The sequence below is a fragment of the Salmo trutta genome, chromosome 21, assembly GCF_901001165.1.
Source record: "Salmo trutta chromosome 21, fSalTru1.1, whole genome shotgun sequence".
NCBI lineage: Eukaryota > Metazoa > Chordata > Actinopteri > Salmoniformes > Salmonidae > Salmo > Salmo trutta.
Genome location: NC_042977.1, coordinates 52,294,151 through 52,317,163, shown reverse-complemented (window position 1 = coordinate 52,317,163; position 23,013 = coordinate 52,294,151). Strand labels below are relative to the sequence as shown.

Genomic DNA, 23,013 nt, shown 5'->3' with positions numbered 1-23,013 from the left:
TTACACTGCCCATATAGGTTACACTGCCCATATAGGTTACACTGCCCATACAGGTTACACTGTCCACATAGGTTACACTCCCCACATAGGTTACACTGCCCACATAGGTTACACTGCCCACATAGGTTACACTACCCATATAGGTTACACTGCCGATATAGGTTACACTGTCCATATTGGTTACACTGCCCCTAAGTTACACTGTCCATATAGGTTGCACTGTCCATATAGGTTACACTGTCCATATAGGTTACACTGTCCATATAGGTTACACTGCCCATATAGGTTACACTGCCCATATAGGTTACACTGTCCATATGTTACACTGTCCATAAGTTACACTGCCCATATAGGTTACACTACCCATATAGGTTACACTGCCCATAAGTTACACTCCCTATAAGTTACACTGCCCATATAGGTTACACTGTCCATATAGGTTACACTGCCCACATAGGTTACACTGCCCATATAGGCAAACACTGCACATATAGGCAAACACTGCCCATAAGTTACACTGCCCATATAGGTTACACTGCCCATATAGGTTACACTGTCCACATAGGTTACACTGCCCACATAGGTTACACTGCCCATATAGGCAAATACTACCCATATAGGCAAACACTGCCCATAAGTTACACTGCCCATAAGTTACACTGTCCATAAGTTACACTGCCCATAAGTTACACTGCCCATACAGGTTACGCTGCCCATAAGTTACACTGCCCATACAGGTTACACTGCCCATAAGTTACACTGCCCATAAGTTACACTGCCCATAAGTTACACTGCCCATAAGTTACACTGTCCATAGAGGTTACACTGCCCACATCGGTTACACTGCCCATATAGGTTACACTGCCCATATAGGTTACACTGCCCATATAGGTTACACTGCCCATATAGGTTACACTGCCCATATAGGTTACACTGCCCATATAGGTTACACTGCCCATATTGGTTACACTGCCCACATCGGTTACACTGCCCACATCGGTTACACTGCCCACATCGGTTACACTGCCCACATCGGTTACACTGCCCACATCGGTTACACTGCCCATATAGGTTACACTGCCCATATAGGTTACACATGCCCATATAGGTTACACTGCCCATATAGGTTACACTGCCCATATTAGTTACACTGCCCATATAGGTTACACTGCACACATAGGTTACACTGCCCACATAGGTTACACTGCCCACATAGGTTACACTGCCCACATAGGCTACACTGCCCACATAGGCTACACTGCCCACATAGGCTACACTGCCCACATAGGCTACACTGCTCACATAGGTTACACTGCCCATATTGGCTACACTGCCCATATTGGTTACACTGCCCACATAGGTTACACTGTCCACATAGGTTACACTGCCCACATAGGTTACACTGCCCATACAGGTTATACTGCCCACACAGGTTACACTGCCCACATAGGTTACACTGCCCACATCGGTTACACTGCCCACATAGGTTACACTGCCCACATAGCTTACACTGTCCACATAGCTTACACTGTCCACATAGGTTACACTGTCCACATAGGTTACACTGCCCATATCGGTTACACTGCCCACATCGGTTACACTGCCCACATCGGTTACACTGCCCACATCGGTTACACTGCCCACATCGGTTACACTGCCCATATAGGTTACACTGCCCATATAGGTTACACTGCCCATATAGGTTACACTGCCCACATAGGTTACACTGCCCATATAGGTTACACTGCCCATATAGGTTACACTGCCCATACAGGTTACACTGTCCACATAGGTTACACTCCCCACATAGGTTACACTGCCCACATAGGTTACACTGCCCACATAGGTTACACTACCCATATAGGTTACACTGCCGATATAGGTTACACTGTCCATATTGGTTACACTGCCCCTAAGTTACACTGTCCATATAGGTTGCACTGTCCATATAGGTTACACTGTCCATATAGGTTACACTGTCCATATAGGTTACACTGCCCATATAGGTTACACTGCCCATATAGGTTACACTGTCCATATGTTACACTGTCCATAAGTTACACTGCCCATATAGGTTACACTACCCATATAGGTTACACTGCCCATAAGTTACACTCCCTATAAGTTACACTGCCCATATAGGTTACACTGTCCATATAGGTTACACTGCCCACATAGGTTACACTGCCCATATAGGCAAACACTGCACATATAGGCAAACACTGCCCATAAGTTACACTGCCCATATAGGTTACACTGCCCATATAGGTTACACTGTCCACATAGGTTACACTGCCCACATAGGTTACACTGCCCATATAGGCAAATACTACCCATATAGGCAAACACTGCCCATAAGTTACACTGCCCATAAGTTACACTGTCCATAAGTTACACTGCCCATAAGTTACACTGCCCATACAGGTTACGCTGCCCATAAGTTACACTGCCCATACAGGTTACACTGCCCATAAGTTACACTGCCCATAAGTTACACTGCCCATAAGTTACACTGCCCATAAGTTACACTGTCCATAGAGGTTACACTGCCCACATCGGTTACACTGCCCATATAGGTTACACTGCCCATATAGGTTACACTGCCCATATAGGTTACACTGCCCATATAGGTTACACTGCCCACATAGGTTACACTGCCCATATAGGTTACACTGCCCATACAGGTTACACTGTCCACATAGGTTACACTCCCCACATAGGTTACACTGCCCACATAGGTTACACTGCCCACATAGGTTACACTACCCATATAGGTTACACTGCCGATATAGGTTACATTGTCCATATTGGTTACACTGCCCCTAAGTTACACTGTCCATATAGGTTGCACTGTCCATATAGGTTACACTGTCCATATAGGTTACACTGTCCATATAGGTTACACTGCCCATATAGGTTACACTGCCCATATAGGTTACACTGCCCATATAGTTTACACTGTCCATAAGTTACACTGTCCATAAGTTACACTGCCCATATAGGTTACACTACCCATATAGGTTACACTGCCCATAAGTTACACTGCCCATAAGTTACACTGCCCATATAGGTTACACTGCCCATATAGGTTACACTGTCCACATAGGTTACACTGCCCACATAGGTTACACTGCCCATATAGGCAAACACTACCCATATAGGCAAACACTGCCCATAAGTTACACTGCCCATAAGTTACACTGCCCATACAGGTTACGCTGCCCATAAGTTACACTGCCCATACAGGTTACACTGCCCATAAGTTACACTGCCCATAAGTTATACTGCCCATAAGTTACACTGCCCATTTAGGTTACACTGTCCATATAGGTTACACTGTCCATATAGGTTACACTGCCCATATAGGTTACACTGTCCATAAGTTACACTGTCCATAAGTTACACTGCCCATAAGTTACACTGCCCATACAGGTTACACTGTCCACATAGGTTACACTACCCATATAGGTTACACTGCCCATATAGGTTACACTGCCCATATAGGTTACATTGCCCATACAAGTTACACTGTCCATATAGGTTACACTGTCCATTTAGGTTACACTGCCCATATAGGTTACACTGCCCATATAGGCTACACTGCCCATATAGGTTACACTGCCCATAAGTTACACTGTCCATAAGTTACACTGCCCATACAGGTTACACTGCCCATAAGTTACACTGCCCATAAGTTACACTGTCCATAAGTTACACAGCCCATAAGTTACACTGCCCATACAGGTTACACTGCCCATAAGTTACACTGCCCATACAGGTTACACTGCCCATAAGTTGCACTGCCCATAAGTTACACTGTCCATACAGGTTACACTGTCCATACAGGTTACACTGCCCATAAGTTACACTGCCCATATAGGTTACACTGCCCATACAGGTTACACTGCCCATACAGGTTACACTGCCCATACAGGTTACACTGTCCATATAGGTTACACTGTCCATATAGGTTACACTGTCCATATAGGTTAGACTGTCCATATAGGTTAGACTGTCCATACAGGTTCCACTGCCCATAAGTTACACTACCCATACAGGTTACACAATGCCCATATAGGTTACACTGTCCACATAGGTTACACTGTCCACATAGGTTACACTGTCCACATAGGTTACACTGTCCACATAGGTTACACTGTCCATATAGGTTACACTGCCCATAAGTTACACTGCCCATATAGGTTACACTGCCCATACAGGTTACACTGCCAATAAGTTACACTGCCAATATAGTTTACACTGTCCATAAAGGTTAAACTGTCCATAAAGGTTAAACTGTCCATAAAGGTTAAACTGTCCATAAAGGTTCAACTGTCCATATAGGTTACACTGCCAATATAGGCTACACTGCCCATAAAGGCTACACTGCCCATAAAGGTTACACTGCCCATAAAGGCTACACTGCCCATAAAGGCTACACTGCCCATATTGGTTACACTGTCCATATAGGTTACACTGTCCATAAGTTACACTGCCCATAGGGTACACTGTCCATATAGGTTACACTGTCCATATAGGTTACACTGTCCATATAGGTTACACTGCCCATATCGGTTACACTGCCCACATCGGTTACACTGCCCACATCGGTTACACTGCCCACATCGGTTACACTGCCCATATTAGTTACACTGCCCATATTAGTTACACTGCCCACATAGGTTACACTGCCCACATAGGTTACACTGCCCACATAGGTTACACTGCCCACATCGGTTACACTGCCCACATCGGTTACACTGCCCATATAGGTTACACTGCCCATATAGGTTACACTGCCCATATAGGTTACACTGCCCACATAGGTTACACTGCCCACATACGTTACACTGCCCACATAGGTTACACTGCCCACATAGGTTACACTGCCCACATAGGTTACACTGCCCACATAGGTTACACTGCCCACATAGGTTACACTGCCCACATAGGTTACACTGCCCACATAGGTTACACTGTCCATAAGTTACACTGCCCATAGGGTACACTGTCCATATAGGTTACACTGTCCATATAGGTTACACTGTCCATATAGGTTACACTGCCCATATCGGTTACACTGCCCACATCGGTTACACTGCCCACATCGGTTACACTGCCCACATCGGTTACACTGCCCATATTAGTTACACTGCCCATATTAGTTACACTGCCCACATAGGTTACACTGCCCACATAGGTTACACTGCCCACATAGGTTACACTGCCCACATCGGTTACACTGCCCACATCGGTTACACTGCCCATATAGGTTACACTGCCCATATAGGTTACACTGCCCATATAGGTTACACTGCCCATATAGGTTACACTGCCCACATAGGTTACACTGCCCACATACGTTACACTGCCCACATAGGTTACACTGCCCACATAGGTTACACTGCCCACATAGGTTACACTGCCCACATAGGTTACACTGCCCACATAGGTTACACTGCCCACATAGGTTACACTGCCCACATAGGTTACACTGCCCATATAGGCTACACTGCCCATACAGGTTACACTGCCCATACTGGTTACACTGCCCATACAGGTTATACTGCCCACATAGGTTACACTGCCCACATAGGTTACACTGCCCACATAGGTTACACTGCCCACATAGGTTACACTGCCCACATAGGTTACACTGCCGATATAGGTTACACTGTCCATATAGGTTACACTGCCCATGTAGGTCACACTGCCCCTAAGTTACACTGTCCATATTGGTTACACTGCCCCTAAGTTACACTGTCCATATAGGTTGCACTGTCCATATAGGTTACACTGTCCATATAGGTTACACTGTCCATATAGGTTACACTGCCCATATGTGACCGACCACCTGGATTCGGTCCTATGTACAACATTTGAAATGATGGTTTTTACATTGGATAAAAGTAGAGACTCAGAGCTAGAAAGTGGTATATCATACACTACAGTTGAGGAACAACGGGAAAGTAATTCTGCTTTGAAAGTTAATAAACATGTAACCCCACTTTTGAGAAAATGGCCTTGAATATTTTGGTACGCACAATGCCATCGGAGGTACCAAATAAAAATGTGATTCACATTCAAAAATAAATTAAATAAAAAAACATTTTCTTCACATTTTCAAACAGTACATTTATATTATCCATTTGGGTGAGTTTCTTTCCTCGCCTGAGTAACCACGTTCCACTGCCAAAAATACAATTAAACCTTCTAGTGTTCAGCGAAATAACAACACAATGTCAAATGCAGGTAGCCGAGTCAAATAATTAACATCCAATCACATTAACCGTTACTCTCTCGTGGGAAACCTTCACTCTTGCGCAGACATTTAGAAACAAAACATGACAATTGAGCGAGAATAAAGACGACTTTCGAGTAGTATAAAAGCAACAGATACAATTAATAAGAAGGGGCTAGAAGCGTCTTATATGGTGAGCTACCGAGGACAGGCAAGCCCCATACTATTGTGGAGGACTTAATTCTTCCTGCTGCCGCGGATATGGCTGGGACAATGCTGGGGGAAAAGGCCCAGCCTCATTCAACCAGCCTCATTCACGAAACTGCAGGGGTGCAAGGGTGGAAGGTATCCTAGTGGTTAGAGCGTTGAACTAGTAACTGGAAGGTTGCAAGATCAAATCCCCAAGCTGACAATGTAAAAATCTGTCATTCTGCCCCTGAACAAGGAGGTTAACTCACTTGTTCCTAGGCCGTCATTGAAAATAATAATTTGTTCTTAAAACCTGTTACGGCTAGACGTTCCGCTAGTGGAACATCGACAACATCAGGTGAAATTGCAGAGCGCGAAATTCAAATTAATTTATTAGAAATATTTAACTTTCATAAAATCACAAGTGCAATACATCAAAATAAAGCTTAACTTCTTGTTAATCCAGCCGCCATGTCAGATTTCAAAAAGGCTTTACGGCGAAAGCAAACCATGCGATTATCTGAGGACAGCGCTTCATCATACAAATACATGAAAATCATATTTCAACCAAGCAGGTGCGACACGAAAGTCAGAAATAACGATATAATTCATGCCTTAGCATCGAAGATCTTCTGTTGGCACTCGCAAATGTCCCAGAAATATCACAAATAGTCCTTTTGTTCGATAAATTCCTTCTTTATATCCCCAAAATGTCCATTTATTTGGCGTGTTTGATTCAGAAATACACCAGTTCCAACTCACCCAACATGACTACAAATGATCTAATAAGTTACCTGTAAACTTGGTCCAAACATTTCAAACAACTTTCCTAATCCAACCTTAGTATCCTAAAACGTAAATAATCAATCAAATTTAAGACGGAATATACTGTGTTCAATAGCGATTAAAAACAACATGGAGCGAGCTCCAGGTCGCGCTCAACAAACAATAGAATCCACTTGGCTTGACACTTAGAAAGTATAGCCGTACTTCTTCATTTCTCAAAAGAAAAACATCAACCAATTTCTAAAAACTGTTGACATCTAGTGGAAGCCATAGGAACTGCAACCAGGTTCCTCAAATATAGTTTCACATAGAAACCGAATTGAAAACATAGTGACCTCAATTCTTTTTTTCCCTGGATGGTTTGTCCTCGGGGTATCGCCTGCCAAATAAGTTCTGTTGTACTCACAGACATTATTTTAACAGTTTTAGAAACTTTAGAGTGTTTTCTATCCAAATCTACCGATTATATGCATATCCTAGCTTCTGGGCCTGAGTAACAGACAGTTTACTTTGGGCATGTGTCACGGTTGTCGTCGGTGAATGAGGACCAAAACGCAGCAGGTACGTGTATGCTCATCTTGATTTTTAATTAACTTCAAAAATGAACATACAAAAATAACAAAGAAACGAACGAACGATCAACAAACAGTCTGTTAAAGCATAAGGCTGAACACAGAACAATCACCCACAAATAACAACCACAAACACACCCTAATATATGGGACTCTCAATCAAAGGCAGATAGACAACACCTGCCTTCAACTGAGAGTCCCAACCCCAATCAACACAACATAGAAACACACTCACCAGACTAGACATAGAAATACATAAACAGACTATAAACCAAAACCCCGGAAATACTAAATCAAACACCCTTTAACCAAACACACCACCCTGAACCACATAAAACAAATACCCTCTGTCACGTCCTGACCAAACTACAATACTAATTAACCCTTATACTGGCCAGGACGTGACAGCATGCTTTTCATCCGGACGTGAAAATAGTGCCCACTAGCTCAAAGAGGATATTATTAACAGACTTGCCTAGTTAAATAAAGGTTAAAAATATATTTCACACAGTCTCCTCGGAACAGTTGATGTTGAGATGTCTGTAAATTCAACTCTGTGAAGTATTTATTTGGGCTGCAATTTCTGAGGCAGATAACTCTAATGAACTTATCCTCTGCAGCAGAGGTAACTCTGGATCTTCCTTTCCTGTGGCGGTCCTCATGAGAGCCAGTTTCATCATAGCGACTGCACTTGAAGAAACTTTCAAAATTCTTGAAATTTTCCGCATTGACTGAACTTCATGTCTTAAAGTAATGATGGACTGTCATTTCTCTATGCTTATTTGAGCTGTTCTTGCCACAATATGGACTTTACCAAATATATTCTGTAAACGACCCCTACCTTGTCACAACACAATTGATTGGCTCAAATGCATTAAAAAGGAAAGACATTCCACAAATTAACCTTTTTACAAGACACTCCTGTTAATTGAAATCCCTTACAGGTGACTACCTCAGGAAGAGGGTTGAGAGAATGCCAAGAGTGTGCAAAGCTGTCAAGGCAAAGGGTGGCTAATTTGAAGAATTTCAAATATAAAATTCATTTTGATTTGATTTCTTATTTCATAGTTTGGAAGTTTTCACTATTATTCTACTATGTAGAAAATAGTAAAAATAAATGAAAACCCTTGAATGAGTAGGTGTGTCCAAACTTTTGACTGAAACTATATATAAAAATAAAAAAATCTGGTAGATCTTATGAGCCTTTGCTTTGCTGAGCAGTTTCCTTTCAGAAGTGTCCTGCCTGCCGCTATCAGAGAATTAGATCTGTGAATATTGTAAAGTGAAGTTATTGCTAGTTGAAAAGACAAATTGTAGAACACAAAGGAAAATGGTAGTAGATAAATAGTAAGCTGGTTAATTAAGACTGCATTTTAGGATCCCTATTTCCCCAACATAATGACAATGTCTTCACATTTCATTCAGGCTAATCTATTGTTTCTAATTATGTAAATGTGGGTAGCATAGTATACTGTGATCAACTGCTGGTAGTTAAAACTTAAAAAGTATATATTTTTACTCATGGAACTCTGACGTCATCCCATTGTTTCCTATAGGGGAAATAGGGGTATGACTGTCTATTTAGCCAAATATCTCACAACGTGTATATTTAGATTTTTTTTCAAGTCGGACACCATTTTAATCAGGAGAATCTCCTCTTTGTAATTACCACGTTTATGTGTATATACAAACAATAGTACGCAAGTATAAACACCATGGGACCACGCAGCCGTCATACCGCTTAGGAAGGAGATGCGTTCTGTCTCCTAGAGATGAACGTACTTTGGTGCGAAAAGTGCAAATCAATCCCAGAACAACAGCAAAGGACCTTGTGAAGATGCTGGAGGAAACAGGTGCAAAAGTATCTATATCCACAGTAAAACGAGTCCTATATCGACATAACCTGAAAGGCCGCTCAGCCAGGAAGATGCCACTGCTCCAAAACCGCCATAAAAAAAACCACAATACGGTTTGCAACTGCACATGGGAACAAAGATCGTACTTTTTGTCCTCTGGTCTGATGAAACAAAAATAGAACTGTTTCGCCATAATGACCATCGTTACGTTTGGAGGAAAAAGGGGGAGGCTTGCAAGCCAAAGAACACCATCCCAACCGTGAAGCACGGGTGTGGCAGCATCATGTTGTGGGGGTGTTTTGCTGCAGGAGGGACTGGTGCACTTCACAAAATAGATGGCTTCATGAGGAAGGACAATTATGTGGATATATTGAAGCAACATCTAAAGACATCAGCCAGGAAGTTAAAGCTTGGTCGCAAATGGGTCTTCCAAATGGACAATGACCCCAAGCATACTTCCAAAGTTGTGGCAAAATGGCTTAAGGACAACAAAGTCAAGGTATTGGAGTGGCCATCACAAATCCCTGACCTCCATCCTATAGAAATTTGTGGGCAGAACTGAAAAAGAGTGTGCGAGCAAGGAGGCATACAAACCTGACTCAGTTACACCAGCTCTGTCAGGAGGAATGGGCCAAAATTCCCCCAACTTATTGTGGGAAGCTTGTGGAAGGCTAATAGAAACGTTTGACCCAAGTTAAACAATTTAAAGGCAATGCTACCAAATTCAAATTGAGTGTATGTAAACTTCTGACCCACTGGGAATGTGATGAAAGAAAAATAAAAGCTGAAATAAATAATTCTCTCCACTATTATTCTGACATTTCACATTCTTAAAATAAAGTGGTGATCCTAACTGACCTAAAACAGGGAATTTTTACTGGGATTAAATGTCAGGAATTGTTGAAAACTGAGTTTATATGTATTTGGCTAAGGTGTATGTAAACTTCCGACTTCAACTGTATGTAAGTGGGCAGCGAGCTCGGTTGTCATTGGTCACTAGACCAGAAATAGTCAAAGCTTTCATTTTTTCCTTATAAGGCAGACATAAGCATAGTTGACACCAAGTTGCGCATGTTAACTTGTACTAGTGATTCACCGATATGACATTTTTGGCCGATACCGATATCCAATATTTTCCTTGCCCCCCGAAAAAACGATTCCGATATGACATTTTATTGCCGCATTTTAAGCATTCTAGCACAGTTAAATAGTTAACACACACACACGGACACAGCGGTCTAAGGCACTGCATCTCAGTGCAAGAGGTGTCACTACAGTCCCTGGTTCGAATCCAGGCTGTAAGACGTCTGGTCGTGATTGGGAGTCCCATAGGGCGGTGCACAATTGGCCCAGCGTTGTCCGGGCCATCATTGTAAATAAGAATTTGTTCTTAACTGACTTGCCTAGTTAAATAAAGGTTTTTCACACACTGACCAAAATGTTATTTTGGTGGCATTTACGTATGTCCCCATTACCAGTAAAACAGCATCAAAACCTATTTCTTTCACTTACTTGCTGTGCTGTTTCGTTGGTCATTTGTTCAGTCGTTTCATTCTCAACCAGGATTTCTATGGAACGCCGTTTGGATCTTTGCGTGTCATAAAAGATACTATTTAACACTATTTGACGTGTCAAATAAGTTTGTTGACCAATCAGGACCTGAATATGACTGCACGTCACATAATAATTTAACACATTCATTAATATTTTAAGTAGTTATTACACATTGATTACACTATCACTCGTATTTCATATCTCACAACGATTCATCAATACGTATGCTATGATGCTGGTAAAGTTGTCTCACACACCTACTGTGCTGGTCATTAACAAAAAGCTAGCTAGCTCATGGATGCAAACAATGTTCTTCCCCAAAAACATCTGTTTCAGTAGCTATCGTTAGCTAGCTAACTATATGTCTAGGTGCCATCTAAAATAACCCTCATTTATAAGACAGTTCTTATTTGATTAATGGTGGTCGGACCCATCTATGTGACGCTATACACAATAAGGATTAGCCACAATAGTGGACTTTGCGGTTAGCCTTCAAAATAAAAGTATGGCATAATTCTACTATTTGTATCACTGTCAATGACACTTTTATTTTAAAGGCAAACTACAGTTTCCACTATTGTGGCTAATTCTTATTGTGACTTGCTTCACAACACATAACCTGATCCGGTCGAGCCTCACTAGCCTGATGAAGCTAGCTGGCTGCTTATAACGTTAGCTTTGGGCAACAGGGTTAAGTAGCTGGCTAGCTTTTTATTTTCATGAACTAAAGTTCAATTTCAATATGTGAACAACAAATGGCAACCTAGCTAATACTTACTCACAAGGATTCCTAAATCGTTGCTAAGAATAATGAAAATGACTGCAGGTTCTAATGGTCATTGTTTTCAGGCTGGTTGTATTGGTGCTTGCTAGCTACCCCAGAAGTTGTGGTCGAACAAATTATGCTTTATTACCAACTCGGTATTGTAAACACATCGTTCGTGGCTGGTGTTTGCTTGTTTGCAGACATTTTTTGTACAGCTTTGACAGTGCTTTTTTGACACACAAAGACCCAAACGGCATTCCATAGTATGTATGTCGTGAAGCTATTAGCAGTGACGCTATTACTGTGTAACTCCGGTAGGGCAACATCTGAAAAATAGCGCACTTGGTAGTGTGTACCGATGCTCGACCAGTCGGCAAAAGCCAACATCACCAACGACAGAGAACGGTTGATTGTCAAGGGCAATGAATTACATTATCTTGGCTTTAATTGATACTACCTTAGTTGTCTCGCTGAAATGTTGTTACTCTTTCAAATATCTGCTCAACTTGTTGACTGCTCGATCCACACAGCAGACAATGTGGGCTAGTTTACATTTTTACATTTTAGTCATTTTAGCAGACGCTCTTATCCAGAGCAACTTACAGTAGTGAATGCATACATTTCATACATTTTTTTTAATATATATATATATATATATTTTTTTTTGTACTGGCCCCCCGTTGGAATCGAACCCACAACCCTGGCGTTGCACACACCATGCTGTCGTTGCAAACACCATGCTGGCGTTGCACACACCATGCTCTACCAACTGAGCCACAGGGAAGATCAAAGTTTAGGAATGCTGTGTTGCAAGTATAGCGCAACATTTTTCATGGCTTCATTACGTCATGTACCTACGTTATATAGGTATGCACGTCAGCTTTGACATCAGTTTTGCACATCAGGGCACATCAGCCTTATTCTAAAAAAGATTAAATTGTTTTTTTTCCCTCATCAATCTACACACAATACCCCATAATGACCAGGCAAAAACAGGTTTTTAGAAATGTTGTCAAATTTATAAAAAAAATTGAAATAAAATGAACTATCAAATTTACATGGGTATTCAGACCCTTTACTCAGTACTTTGTTGAAGCACCTTTGGCAGCGATTACAGCCTCGGGTCTTCTTGGGTATGACGCTACAAGCTTGGCACACCTGTATTTGGGTAGTTTCTCCAATTCTTCTCCGCAGATCCTCTCAAGCTCTGTCAGGTTGGATGGGGAGCGTCGCTGCAAAGCTATATGCAGGTCTCTCCAGAGATGTTCGATCAGGTTCAAGTCTGGGCTCTGGCTGGGCCACTCAAGGACATTCAGAGACTTGTCCCGAAACCACTCCTGTGTTGTTTTGGCTGTGTGCTTAGGGTTGTTGTCTTGTTGGATGGTGGAACCTTCGCCCCAGTCTGAGGTCCTGAGCAGGTTTTCATCAAGGATCTCTCTCTGTACTTTGCTCTGTTCATCTTTCCCTTGATCCTGGCTAGTCTCCCAGTCCCTGCCGCTGAAAAACATTGCCACAGCATGATGCTGCCACTATTATGCTTTACCGTAGGGATGGTGTCAGGTTTCCTCCAGACGTGACGCTTGGCATTCAGGCCAAAGAGTTCAATCTTGGTTTCATCAGACTAGAGAATCTTGTTTCTCATGGTCAGAGTCCTTTAGGTGCCTTTTGGCAAATTCCAAACGGGTTGTCATGTGCCTTTTACTGAGGAGAGGCTTCCGTCTGGCCAGTCTACCATAAAGGCCTGATTGGTGGAGTGCTGAAGAGAGGGTTGTCCTTCTGGTAGGTTCTCCCATGTCCACCGAGTAACTCTGGACCTCTGTCAGAATGACCATCAGTTTCTTGGTCACCTCCCTGACCAAGGCCCTTCTCCCATGATTGCTCCGTTTGGCCGGACAGCCAGCTCTAGGAAGAGTCTTGGTGGTTCCAAATGTAAGAATATTTGAAAATAAATACACAACGCAGAGGACTGGAGGTCAATAGGGAATTAACGAACAATGGAAATACAGAGACAAGGAAGAATGACCATCTGCCATCTACTTTCCAGCATAACAACTATGATTTGTTCTCTTTGAACAAAATCTATTTTTCAATGCTTCAATGCTGCAGACATTTTGTGGTACCCTTCCCCAGACCTGTGCCTCGACACAATCCTGTCTTGGAGCTCTACGGACAATTCCTTCGACCTCATGGCTTGGTTTTTGCTCTGATATGCACTGTCAACTTTGGAACCTTTATATAGACAGGAGTTGTGACTTTCCAAATCATGTCCGATCAATTGAATTTACCACAGGTGGACTCCAATCAAGTTGTAGAAACATGTCAAGGATGATCAATGGAAACAGGATGCATATGAGCTCGAGTCTCATAGCAAATGGTCTGAATACTTATGTAAATTATGTATTTCTGTTTTATTTTTAATACATTAGCAAACATTTCTAAACATATTTTCGCTTTGTCATTATGGGGTATTGAGGATTACATTTTTTTTAATCCGTTTTAGAATTAGGCTGTAAAGTAACAAAATGTGGAAAAGGGAAGGGGTCTGAATACTTTCCGAATGTACTGTATGTAATATTTGTCTGATTGTTCACAACAAAATGTGATTTTGATTTAGAGGAGAAATAGAGCTAAAAGCCCAAACTGTCAAGAGTTATGCCCCATATTACCAGATCTACCTTGTTCCCTGTCAAGAGTTAGGCCCCATATTACCAGATCTACCTTGTTCCCTGTCAAGAGTTATGCCCCATATTACCAGATCTGCCTTGTTCCCTGTCAAGAGTTATGCCCCATATTACCAGATCTACCTTGTTCCCTGTCAAGAGTTATGCCCCATATTACCAGATCTACCTTGTTCCCTGTAAAGAGTTATGCCCCATATTACCAGATCTACCTTGTTCCCTGTCAAGAGTTATGCCCCATATTACCAGATCTACCTTGTTCCCTGTCAAGAGTTATGCCCCATATTACCAGATCTACCTTGTTCCCTGTCAAGAGTTATGTCCCATATTACCAGATCTACCTTGTTCCCTGTCAAGTTATGCCCCATATTACCAGATCTACCTTGTTCCCTGTCAAGAGTTATGTCCCATATTACCAGATCTACCTTGTTCCCTGTCAAGAGTTATGCCCCATATTACCAGATCTACCTTGTTCCCTGTCAAGAGTTATGTCCCATATTATTAGATCTACCTTGTTCCCTGTCAAGTTATGCCCCATATTACCAGATCTACCTTGTTCCCTGTCAAGAGTTATGCCCCATATTACCAGATCTACCTTGTTCCCTGTCATGAGTTATGTCCCATATTACCAGGGTTACCGTGTTCCCTTTCTACTGTGAATTGGCGTACATTTGTATATTTTATAGACCATGTTACGAGCTGTTTTTAAACTACTCGCATGCAGTTAGTTTTTGGTTTATATACAAACGACCCTGTTAGGGGGTTACCTGGCTAGCTAGCTAACAATATGGTTCCTTGGCTATGCACACCTTTGGATGGCACAGGGAAAAGGGATAGATGGCCTACTGAAACAGATGCTTTAAATCTAGAATCAATGTAATTCTAAGCTAAATCTGAATAAAAAAAATCACTCTTTTTCTGATGTTCCTTATTCTGCCTAACTTTTGGGAGCAGTGTGTCTGTGAGCGAGAGAATGAGAAAGGATGTCGCCTTTTTCTCAATTGGATTTGCTCAAATTCTGCGTCTTCTCTGGCCTCCTTTTGAAAAAAGTCAAAGGTAATAGAGGCGATGGGAAAATGCGCTTGTATGAAAACTCTTCTTCTCCAATCGCACGTCATCATGCAAATTACGTTTACATTGTGTAATCCCAGAATGAATATTTAAAGTGATAAAAACATTTAGCTAATTGTGCCAGACATTTATATACTGCTCAAAAAAATAAAGGGAACACTTAAACAACACAATGTAACTCAAAGTCAATCACACTTCTGTGAAATCAAACTGTCCACTTAGGAAGCAACACTGATTGACAATAAATGTCACATGCTGTTGTGCAAATGGAATAGACAACAGGTGGAAATTATAGGCAATTAGCAAGACACCCCCAATAAAGGAGTGGTTCTGCAGGTGGTGACCACAGACCACTTCTCAGTTCCAATGCTTCCTGGCTGATGTTTTGGTCACTTTTGAATGCTGGCGGTGCTTTCACTCTAGTGGTAGCATGAGACGGAGTCAACAACCCACACAAGTGGCTCAGGTAGTGCAGCTCATCCAGGATGGCACATCAATGCGAGCTGTGGCAAGAAGGTTTGCTGTGTCTGTCAGCGTAGTGTCCAGAGCATGGAGGCGCTACCAGGAGACAGGCCAGTACATCAGGAGACGTGGAGGAGGCTGTAGGAGGGCAACAACCCAGCAGCAGGACCGCTACCTCCGCCTTTGTGCAAGGAGGAGCAGGAGGAGCACTGCCAGAGCCTTGCAAAATGACCTCCAGCAGGCCACAAATGTGCATGTGTCTGCTCAAACGGTGAGAAACAGACTCCATGAGGGTGGCATGAGGGCCCGACGTCCACAGGTGGGGGTTGTGCTTACAGCCCAACACCGTGCAGGACGTTTGGCATTTGCCAGAGAACACCAAGATTGGCAAATTCGCCACTGGTGCCCTGTGCTCTTCACAGATGAAAGCAGGTTCACAATGAGCACACGTGACAGATGTGACAGAGTCTGGAGACGCCGTGGAGAACGTTCTGCTGCCTGCAACATCCTCCAGCATGACCGGTTTGGCGGTGGGTCAGTCATGGTGTGGGGTGGCATTTCTTTGGGGGGGCCGCACAGCCCTCCATGTGCTCGCCAGAGGTAGCCTGACTGCCATTAGGTACCGAGATGAGATCCTCAGACCCCTTGTGAGACCATATGCTGGTGCGGTTGGCCCTGGTTTCCTCCTACTGCAAGACAATGCTAGACCTCATGTGGCTGGAGTGTGTCAGCAGTTCCTGCAAGAGGAAGGCATTGATGCTATGGACTGGCCCGCCCGTTCCCCAGACCTGAATCCAATTGAACACATCTGGGACATCATGTCTCGCTCCATCCACCAACGCCACGTTGCACCACAGACTGTCCAGGAGTTGGCGGATGCTTTAGTCCAGGTCTGGGAGGAGATCCCTCAGGAGACCATCCGCCACCTCATCAGGAGAATGCCCAGGCGTTGTAGGGAGGTCATACAGGCACATGGAGGCCACACACACTACTGAGCCTCATTTTGACTTGTTTTAAGGACATTACATCAAAGTTGGATCAGCCTGTAGTGTGGTTTTCCACTTTAATTTTGAGTGTGACTCCAAATCCAGACCTCCATGGGTTGATAAATTGGATTTCCATTGATTTTTTTTGTGTGATTTTGTTGTCAGCACATTCAACTATGTAAAGAAAAAAGTATTTAATAAGATTATTTCTTTCATTCAGATCTAGGATGTGTTGTTTAAGTGTTCCCTTTATTTTTTGAGCAGTGTAGATAAAAGGAGCATTGCATTTTTTTACGTTTCATGCTTTTCTCCGTTGAGAAAACAATAGCTGATTTTAAAGGGGGTGTGGCAGATTTCAAAACTTTTCCGCAAAAGACTTCAGTGGGACACACTTGTGCTTCCTCGCCAAGAGGAAGCTATCGAGGAGGGGAGGTCAGTCTTTCATTTACCTTCTAACAAATTGACACTCCTTAACCACTTATCTGTTTCACACGGGACAGAGGAGAGAGTAGCGGAGGACTTTTTCCCAAATGAGAAAAGGCCTACAGATGGTATAGGCCGAGTGTGTTTTCTCCTTACTGCCACAATGACAATGCAGACCGTGATGCGTTTCATTCCTCCTGCCCAATCACAGGCAGGCCTTTTGATATGAGTAAATTAGCTGTTTTCTGCAGTAGCCTTGTAACGTTCGGCGTCAGGTAACGAGGAAGTGGACCAAAACGCAGCTGGGAGCGAACACATGTTTATTCTTTTACCCCCGAAATAAACACGTACACAAAATCAAGAAAATACCGATACGTTAGCTGCTCAAAATCAAAGAGACAACAACCCACAAACATCGTGGGGGGAAAGGAACTTAAATGTGATTCCCAATCAGACATAACTAGCGACAGCTGTCTGATTGGGAATCACCCCCGAGCCCAACATAGAAATAAACCACAAAGAAAGGCTATAACAAAACATAGAAAATAAACCATAGAAATACCACACCCTGACCAAAATAGCAGAGTTCCCCTGGTCAGGGCGTGACAGTACCCCCCCTCCAACGGTGCGTACTCCCGGCGCACCAACCTAAAGTCTATTAGGGGGGGGACCCGGGTGGGCACCTCACCCTCGGTGGAGGCTCTGGCCCCAGGCGTGTTTCTCCCCCTGCCTCCACCCTAGCCCTACCCCTCTGGCCCGGACTGGACCACGGTGGAGCGGCATGCTCAGGCTCCGGAGCGGAGCCGCCGACCGGAACAGGACTGGTCACCGGTGGACCGGACACAGGCCGTGCCGGACTGTGGACACGCGCCGTGGGCCTGGTGCGGGGAACAGGGACGGGCCGGACAGGACCGGGGACACGCACCACCAACCTGGTGCGGGGAGCAGGGACGGGCCGGACTGGCCTGGGGACACGCACCACCAACCTGGTGCGGGGAGCAGGGACGGGCCGGACTGGACTGGGGACACGCACCACCGGCCTGGTGCGGGGAACAGGGACGGGCCGGACAGGACTGTGGACACACACCACTAACCTGGTGCAGGGAGCAGGGATGGGCCGGACTGGACTGGGGACACGCACCACTGGCTTGGTGCGGGGAGCAGGGACGGGCAGGACTGGACTGGGGACACGCACCACTGGCTTGGTGCGGGGAGCAGGGACGGGCCGGACTGGACTGGGGACACGCACCACTGGCTTGGTGCGGGGAGCAGGGATGGGCCGGACAGGACTGTGGACACGCACCACCAACCTGGTGCGGGGAGCAGGGACGGGCCGGACAGGACTGGGGACACGCACCACTGGCTTGGTGCGGGGAGCAGGAATGGGCCGGACAGGACTGTGGACACGCACCACTAACTTGGTGCGGGGAGCAGGGATGGGCCGGACAGGACTGGGGACACGCACCACTAACTTGGTGCGGGGAGCAGGGATGGGCCGGACAGGACTGGGGACACGCACCACTGGCTTGGTGCGGGGAGCAGGGATGGGCCGGACTGGACTGTGGACACGCACCACATTCGCCCGGCAAGGGCGAGGTGCTGGCACAGGACGTGCTGGACCGTGACCGCACACCGGCGACACAGTGCGCATAAGCGGCGCCGGATATCCTGGACCGAGGAGGCGCACTGGAGGTCTGGAGTGCACAGCTGACATCACCCGTTCTGGCTCAACGCCCACCTTAGCCTGGCAAGTGTGGAGCGCTGGCACAGAACGCACTGGGCTGTGCAGCCGTACCGGAGACAGTGCGCGTCCTCGGCGCAGGATACATCGGACCGAGAAGGGGCACCGGAGGCCAGGAGCGCTGAGCCGGCACAACACGTCCTCGCTGAACACTCCCCCTAGCCCGGCAAATGTGGGGCGCTGGCACAGAGCGCACTGGGCTGTGCAGGCGCACTGGCGATACCGTGCGCACCTCTGCCACCCAAGGCTCTTCCTCCACGCTGTCCCTACGCAGGTCCTCCAGGACCTGCCACATCTCTGCCTCCTCCTTCGCCGTTATCCCCCACGAGAGCAGTGGTCTGGGCTCTTCCTCTGCCCTTCCGGACCACCCCATTAGCCCCCCCCCAAAATTTTCTTGGGGGTGTCTTCCGGGCCTCCTCGACCGCCGCCTGCGACTCCTTCCACCGGCTGGCATCACCTCCTCGACCTGGGAATCCTTCCGCCAGGGTCCTTTCCCCGACATGATCTCCTCCCAGGTCCAGAACTCCTTCCCCTCGCGAGCCCATCTCTCGCGCTCCTTATCCTCCCGCTGCTTGGTCCTGGTTCGGTGGGTTGTTCTGTAACGTTCGGCGTCAGGTAACGAGGAAGTGGACCAAAACGCAGCTGGGAGCGAACACATGTTTATTCTTTTACACCGAAATAAACACGTACACAAAATCAAGAAAATACCGATACGTTAGCTGCTCAAAATCAAAGAGACAACAACCCACAAACATCGTGGGGGGAAAGGAACTTAAATGTGATTCCCAATCAGACATAACTAGCGACAGCTGTCTGATTGGAAATCACCCCCGAGCCCAACATAGAAATAAACCACAAAGAAAGGCTATAACAAAACATAGAAAATAAACCATAGAAATACCACACCCTGACCAAAATAGCAGAGTTCCCCTGGTCAGGGCGTGACAAGCCTGTTCTATTACACAGTAAAAAGTGTTACATCCAATGTGTTGTATTGATTGGAGGTGTGACTTGGGGACAGGTTTTAGTGCAGCGATATGACTGGGGGCGGGGCCACCCCTGTGGTGCCATCATACTGCTCTCTATCGTGGTGCTTGTCCTGGTATCACATTGTTAGTAAAATGTTGGTATTGTGACAACCACATTCTGAAAATAGGCACATTTTCTTGCCGTTTAAATAGATTTTTCATGTGTTCCTGTGAAAGAAATTGCCACTTTTTTGGTCCTTTGCCGGTTTGCATCCCTGCTTCTAATGTTCATTATGTGTGTTGCCTCTCCAGGTGCAGACCCGCAGTGCTGATGAACCCATGACCACCTTTGTCTTCTGTAATGACTGTGGAAACAAATGGATGGTACGTTGCCCAATATACACTCTAAACACACTATTATACACACACACACACACACACACACACAAACATTCTACACACACAAACTCCACACTCACACTATACACACACACACACACACACACACACACTCTATACACACACAAACACTCTATACACACGCACACACACTCACACTATACACACACACACACACACACACACACACACACACACACACAATCTACACACACACACACTCTATACACACACAAACACTCTATACACACACAAACACTCTACACACACACACACACACACACACACACACACACACACACACACACACGCTCTACATACACACACACACACACACTCTACACACACAAACACTATACACCCTCTCTAGAAAACACATTAAGTTACTGTTTCACTATAATCTTTTATCTGCATGTTTTACTTCTGTTTACAACTAAATAAACACGATTGTTGTTCCCACGGTAACCCACTGTTTAGTGTCTCAATGTAATGTTCTGTTCCCACGGTAACCCACTGTTCAGTGTCTCAATGTAATGTTCTGTTCCCACGGTAACCCACTGTTCAGTGTCTCAATGTAATGTTCTGTTCCCACGGTAACCTTGTTCTTCTTGGCTGCTTGCTTTTTAGTTCTGTTGAGGAAATGAGCAGGAAGAGGAGAGCTTGTGGATTGAGATACTAGTGGACCTTCCAGACCAGGCTTAAAGTCAGGTTCAGGCTGCTACAGTCACAGCTAGCTACAGCACAGGATCTGACCCCTGGTCCCTGCAGCACCAACTGGCCTACTGCCACATACAGACACACACACTGTTTCTATTGGAAGATATTGTCCATAGCCCAGCCTGTGTTTTAACCTGACGTTCTTCCTTTTAGCCACGCACACCCTCAGCTGTTCCGATGATGATCAATATTGTTGTCTCACTGTTTCTTCATTTACCATCCATACATTTATATATGTAGTTTTAACATTTTGACAAACTTGGATCTACAAGTTTTTCTTCAACTCTCATGAAAATGTTTAATTCCCAGTAATATGATGTTAGATTAAATTACATTTTAAATGAAAAAGATCAATCCCTCTGGTTTTGTTTACGTCTTCAACAAGTTCTGGTACAAACGTCCAAGATGGTTTCCCAGACCAATATTCAAGGTAGAGTCAGCGATGTACAAAGTAAATATCAATACTTTCACAACAACTAAGAACGTGAAGTGCAATACTTAACTTTTTTGCAGCTAATAGCTATCTTGTTGAGGCAGAGTAAAGCGTACCCGTGCTCAGAGTAAAGAGTACCCGTGCTCAGAGTAAAGCGTACCCGTGCTCAGAGTAAAGCGTACCCGTGCTCAGAGTAAAGCGTACCCGTACTCAGAGTAAAGCGTACCCGTGCTCAGAGTAAAGCGTACCCGTGCATATACAGATGTACTTTGTGAGGCAACGTCTTGCTTTCTACTCATCCTACTGCTCGTGGTAACGTCATATTACTGATTCCCAGATAAAGCCTGATACTCTGTTCTATATAATCTGTCCTCTCCAATGATACTCTGTTCTATATAATCTGTCCTCTCCAGTGATACTCTGTTCTATATAATCTGTTCCTCTCCAGTGATACTCTGTTCTATATAATCTGTCCTCTCCAGTGATACTCTGTTCTATATAATCTGTCCTCTCCAGTGATACTCTGTTCTATATAATCTGTCCTCTCCAGTGATACTCAATTCTATATAATCTGTCCTCTCCAGTGATACTCTGTTCTATATAATCTGTCCTCTCCAGTGATACTCTGTTCTATATAATCTGTTCCTCTCCAGTGATACTCTGTTCTATATAATCTGTCCTCTCCAGTGATACTCTGTTCTATATAATCTGTCCTCTCCAGTGATACTCTGTTCTATATAATCTGTTCCTCTCCAGTGATACTCTGTTCTATATAATCTGTTCCTCTCCAGTGATACTCTGTTCTATATAATCTGTCCTCTCCAGTGATACTCTGTTCTATATAATCTGTCCTCTCCAGTGACACTCTGTTCTATATAATCTGTCCTCTCCAGTGATACTCTGTTCTATATAATCTGTCCTCTCCAGTGACACTCTGTTCTATATAATCTGTTCCTCTCCAGTGATACTCTGTTCTATATTATCTGTCCTCTCCAGTGATACTCTGTTCTATATTATCTGTTCCTCTCCAGTGATACTCTGTTCTATATAATCTCTCCTCTCCAGTGATACTCTGTTCTATATAATCTGTTCCTCTCCTGTGATACTCTGTTCTATATAATCTGTTTCTCTCCAGTGATACTCTGTTCTATATAATCTCTCCTCTCCAGTG

General features: G+C 44.5%; 1 protein-coding gene across 1 annotated transcript in view; it reads left to right on the top strand.

Moving 5' to 3' along the window:
* The window catches only part of colec12 (collectin sub-family member 12), a 112,187-nt gene extending 90,430 nt beyond the window's left edge, over window positions 1–21,757 (top strand). Inside the window, exons 12-13 of the mRNA XM_029706146.1 lie at window positions 20,606–20,677; window positions 21,320–21,757. Coding sequence (XP_029562006.1) covers window positions 20,606–20,625 — 20 coding nt within the window. The 3' untranslated portion in view covers window positions 20,626–20,677; window positions 21,320–21,757. The remainder of the gene's footprint in view (window positions 1–20,605; window positions 20,678–21,319) is intronic.
* The last annotated feature ends 1,256 nt before the right edge of the window (window positions 21,758–23,013 follow it).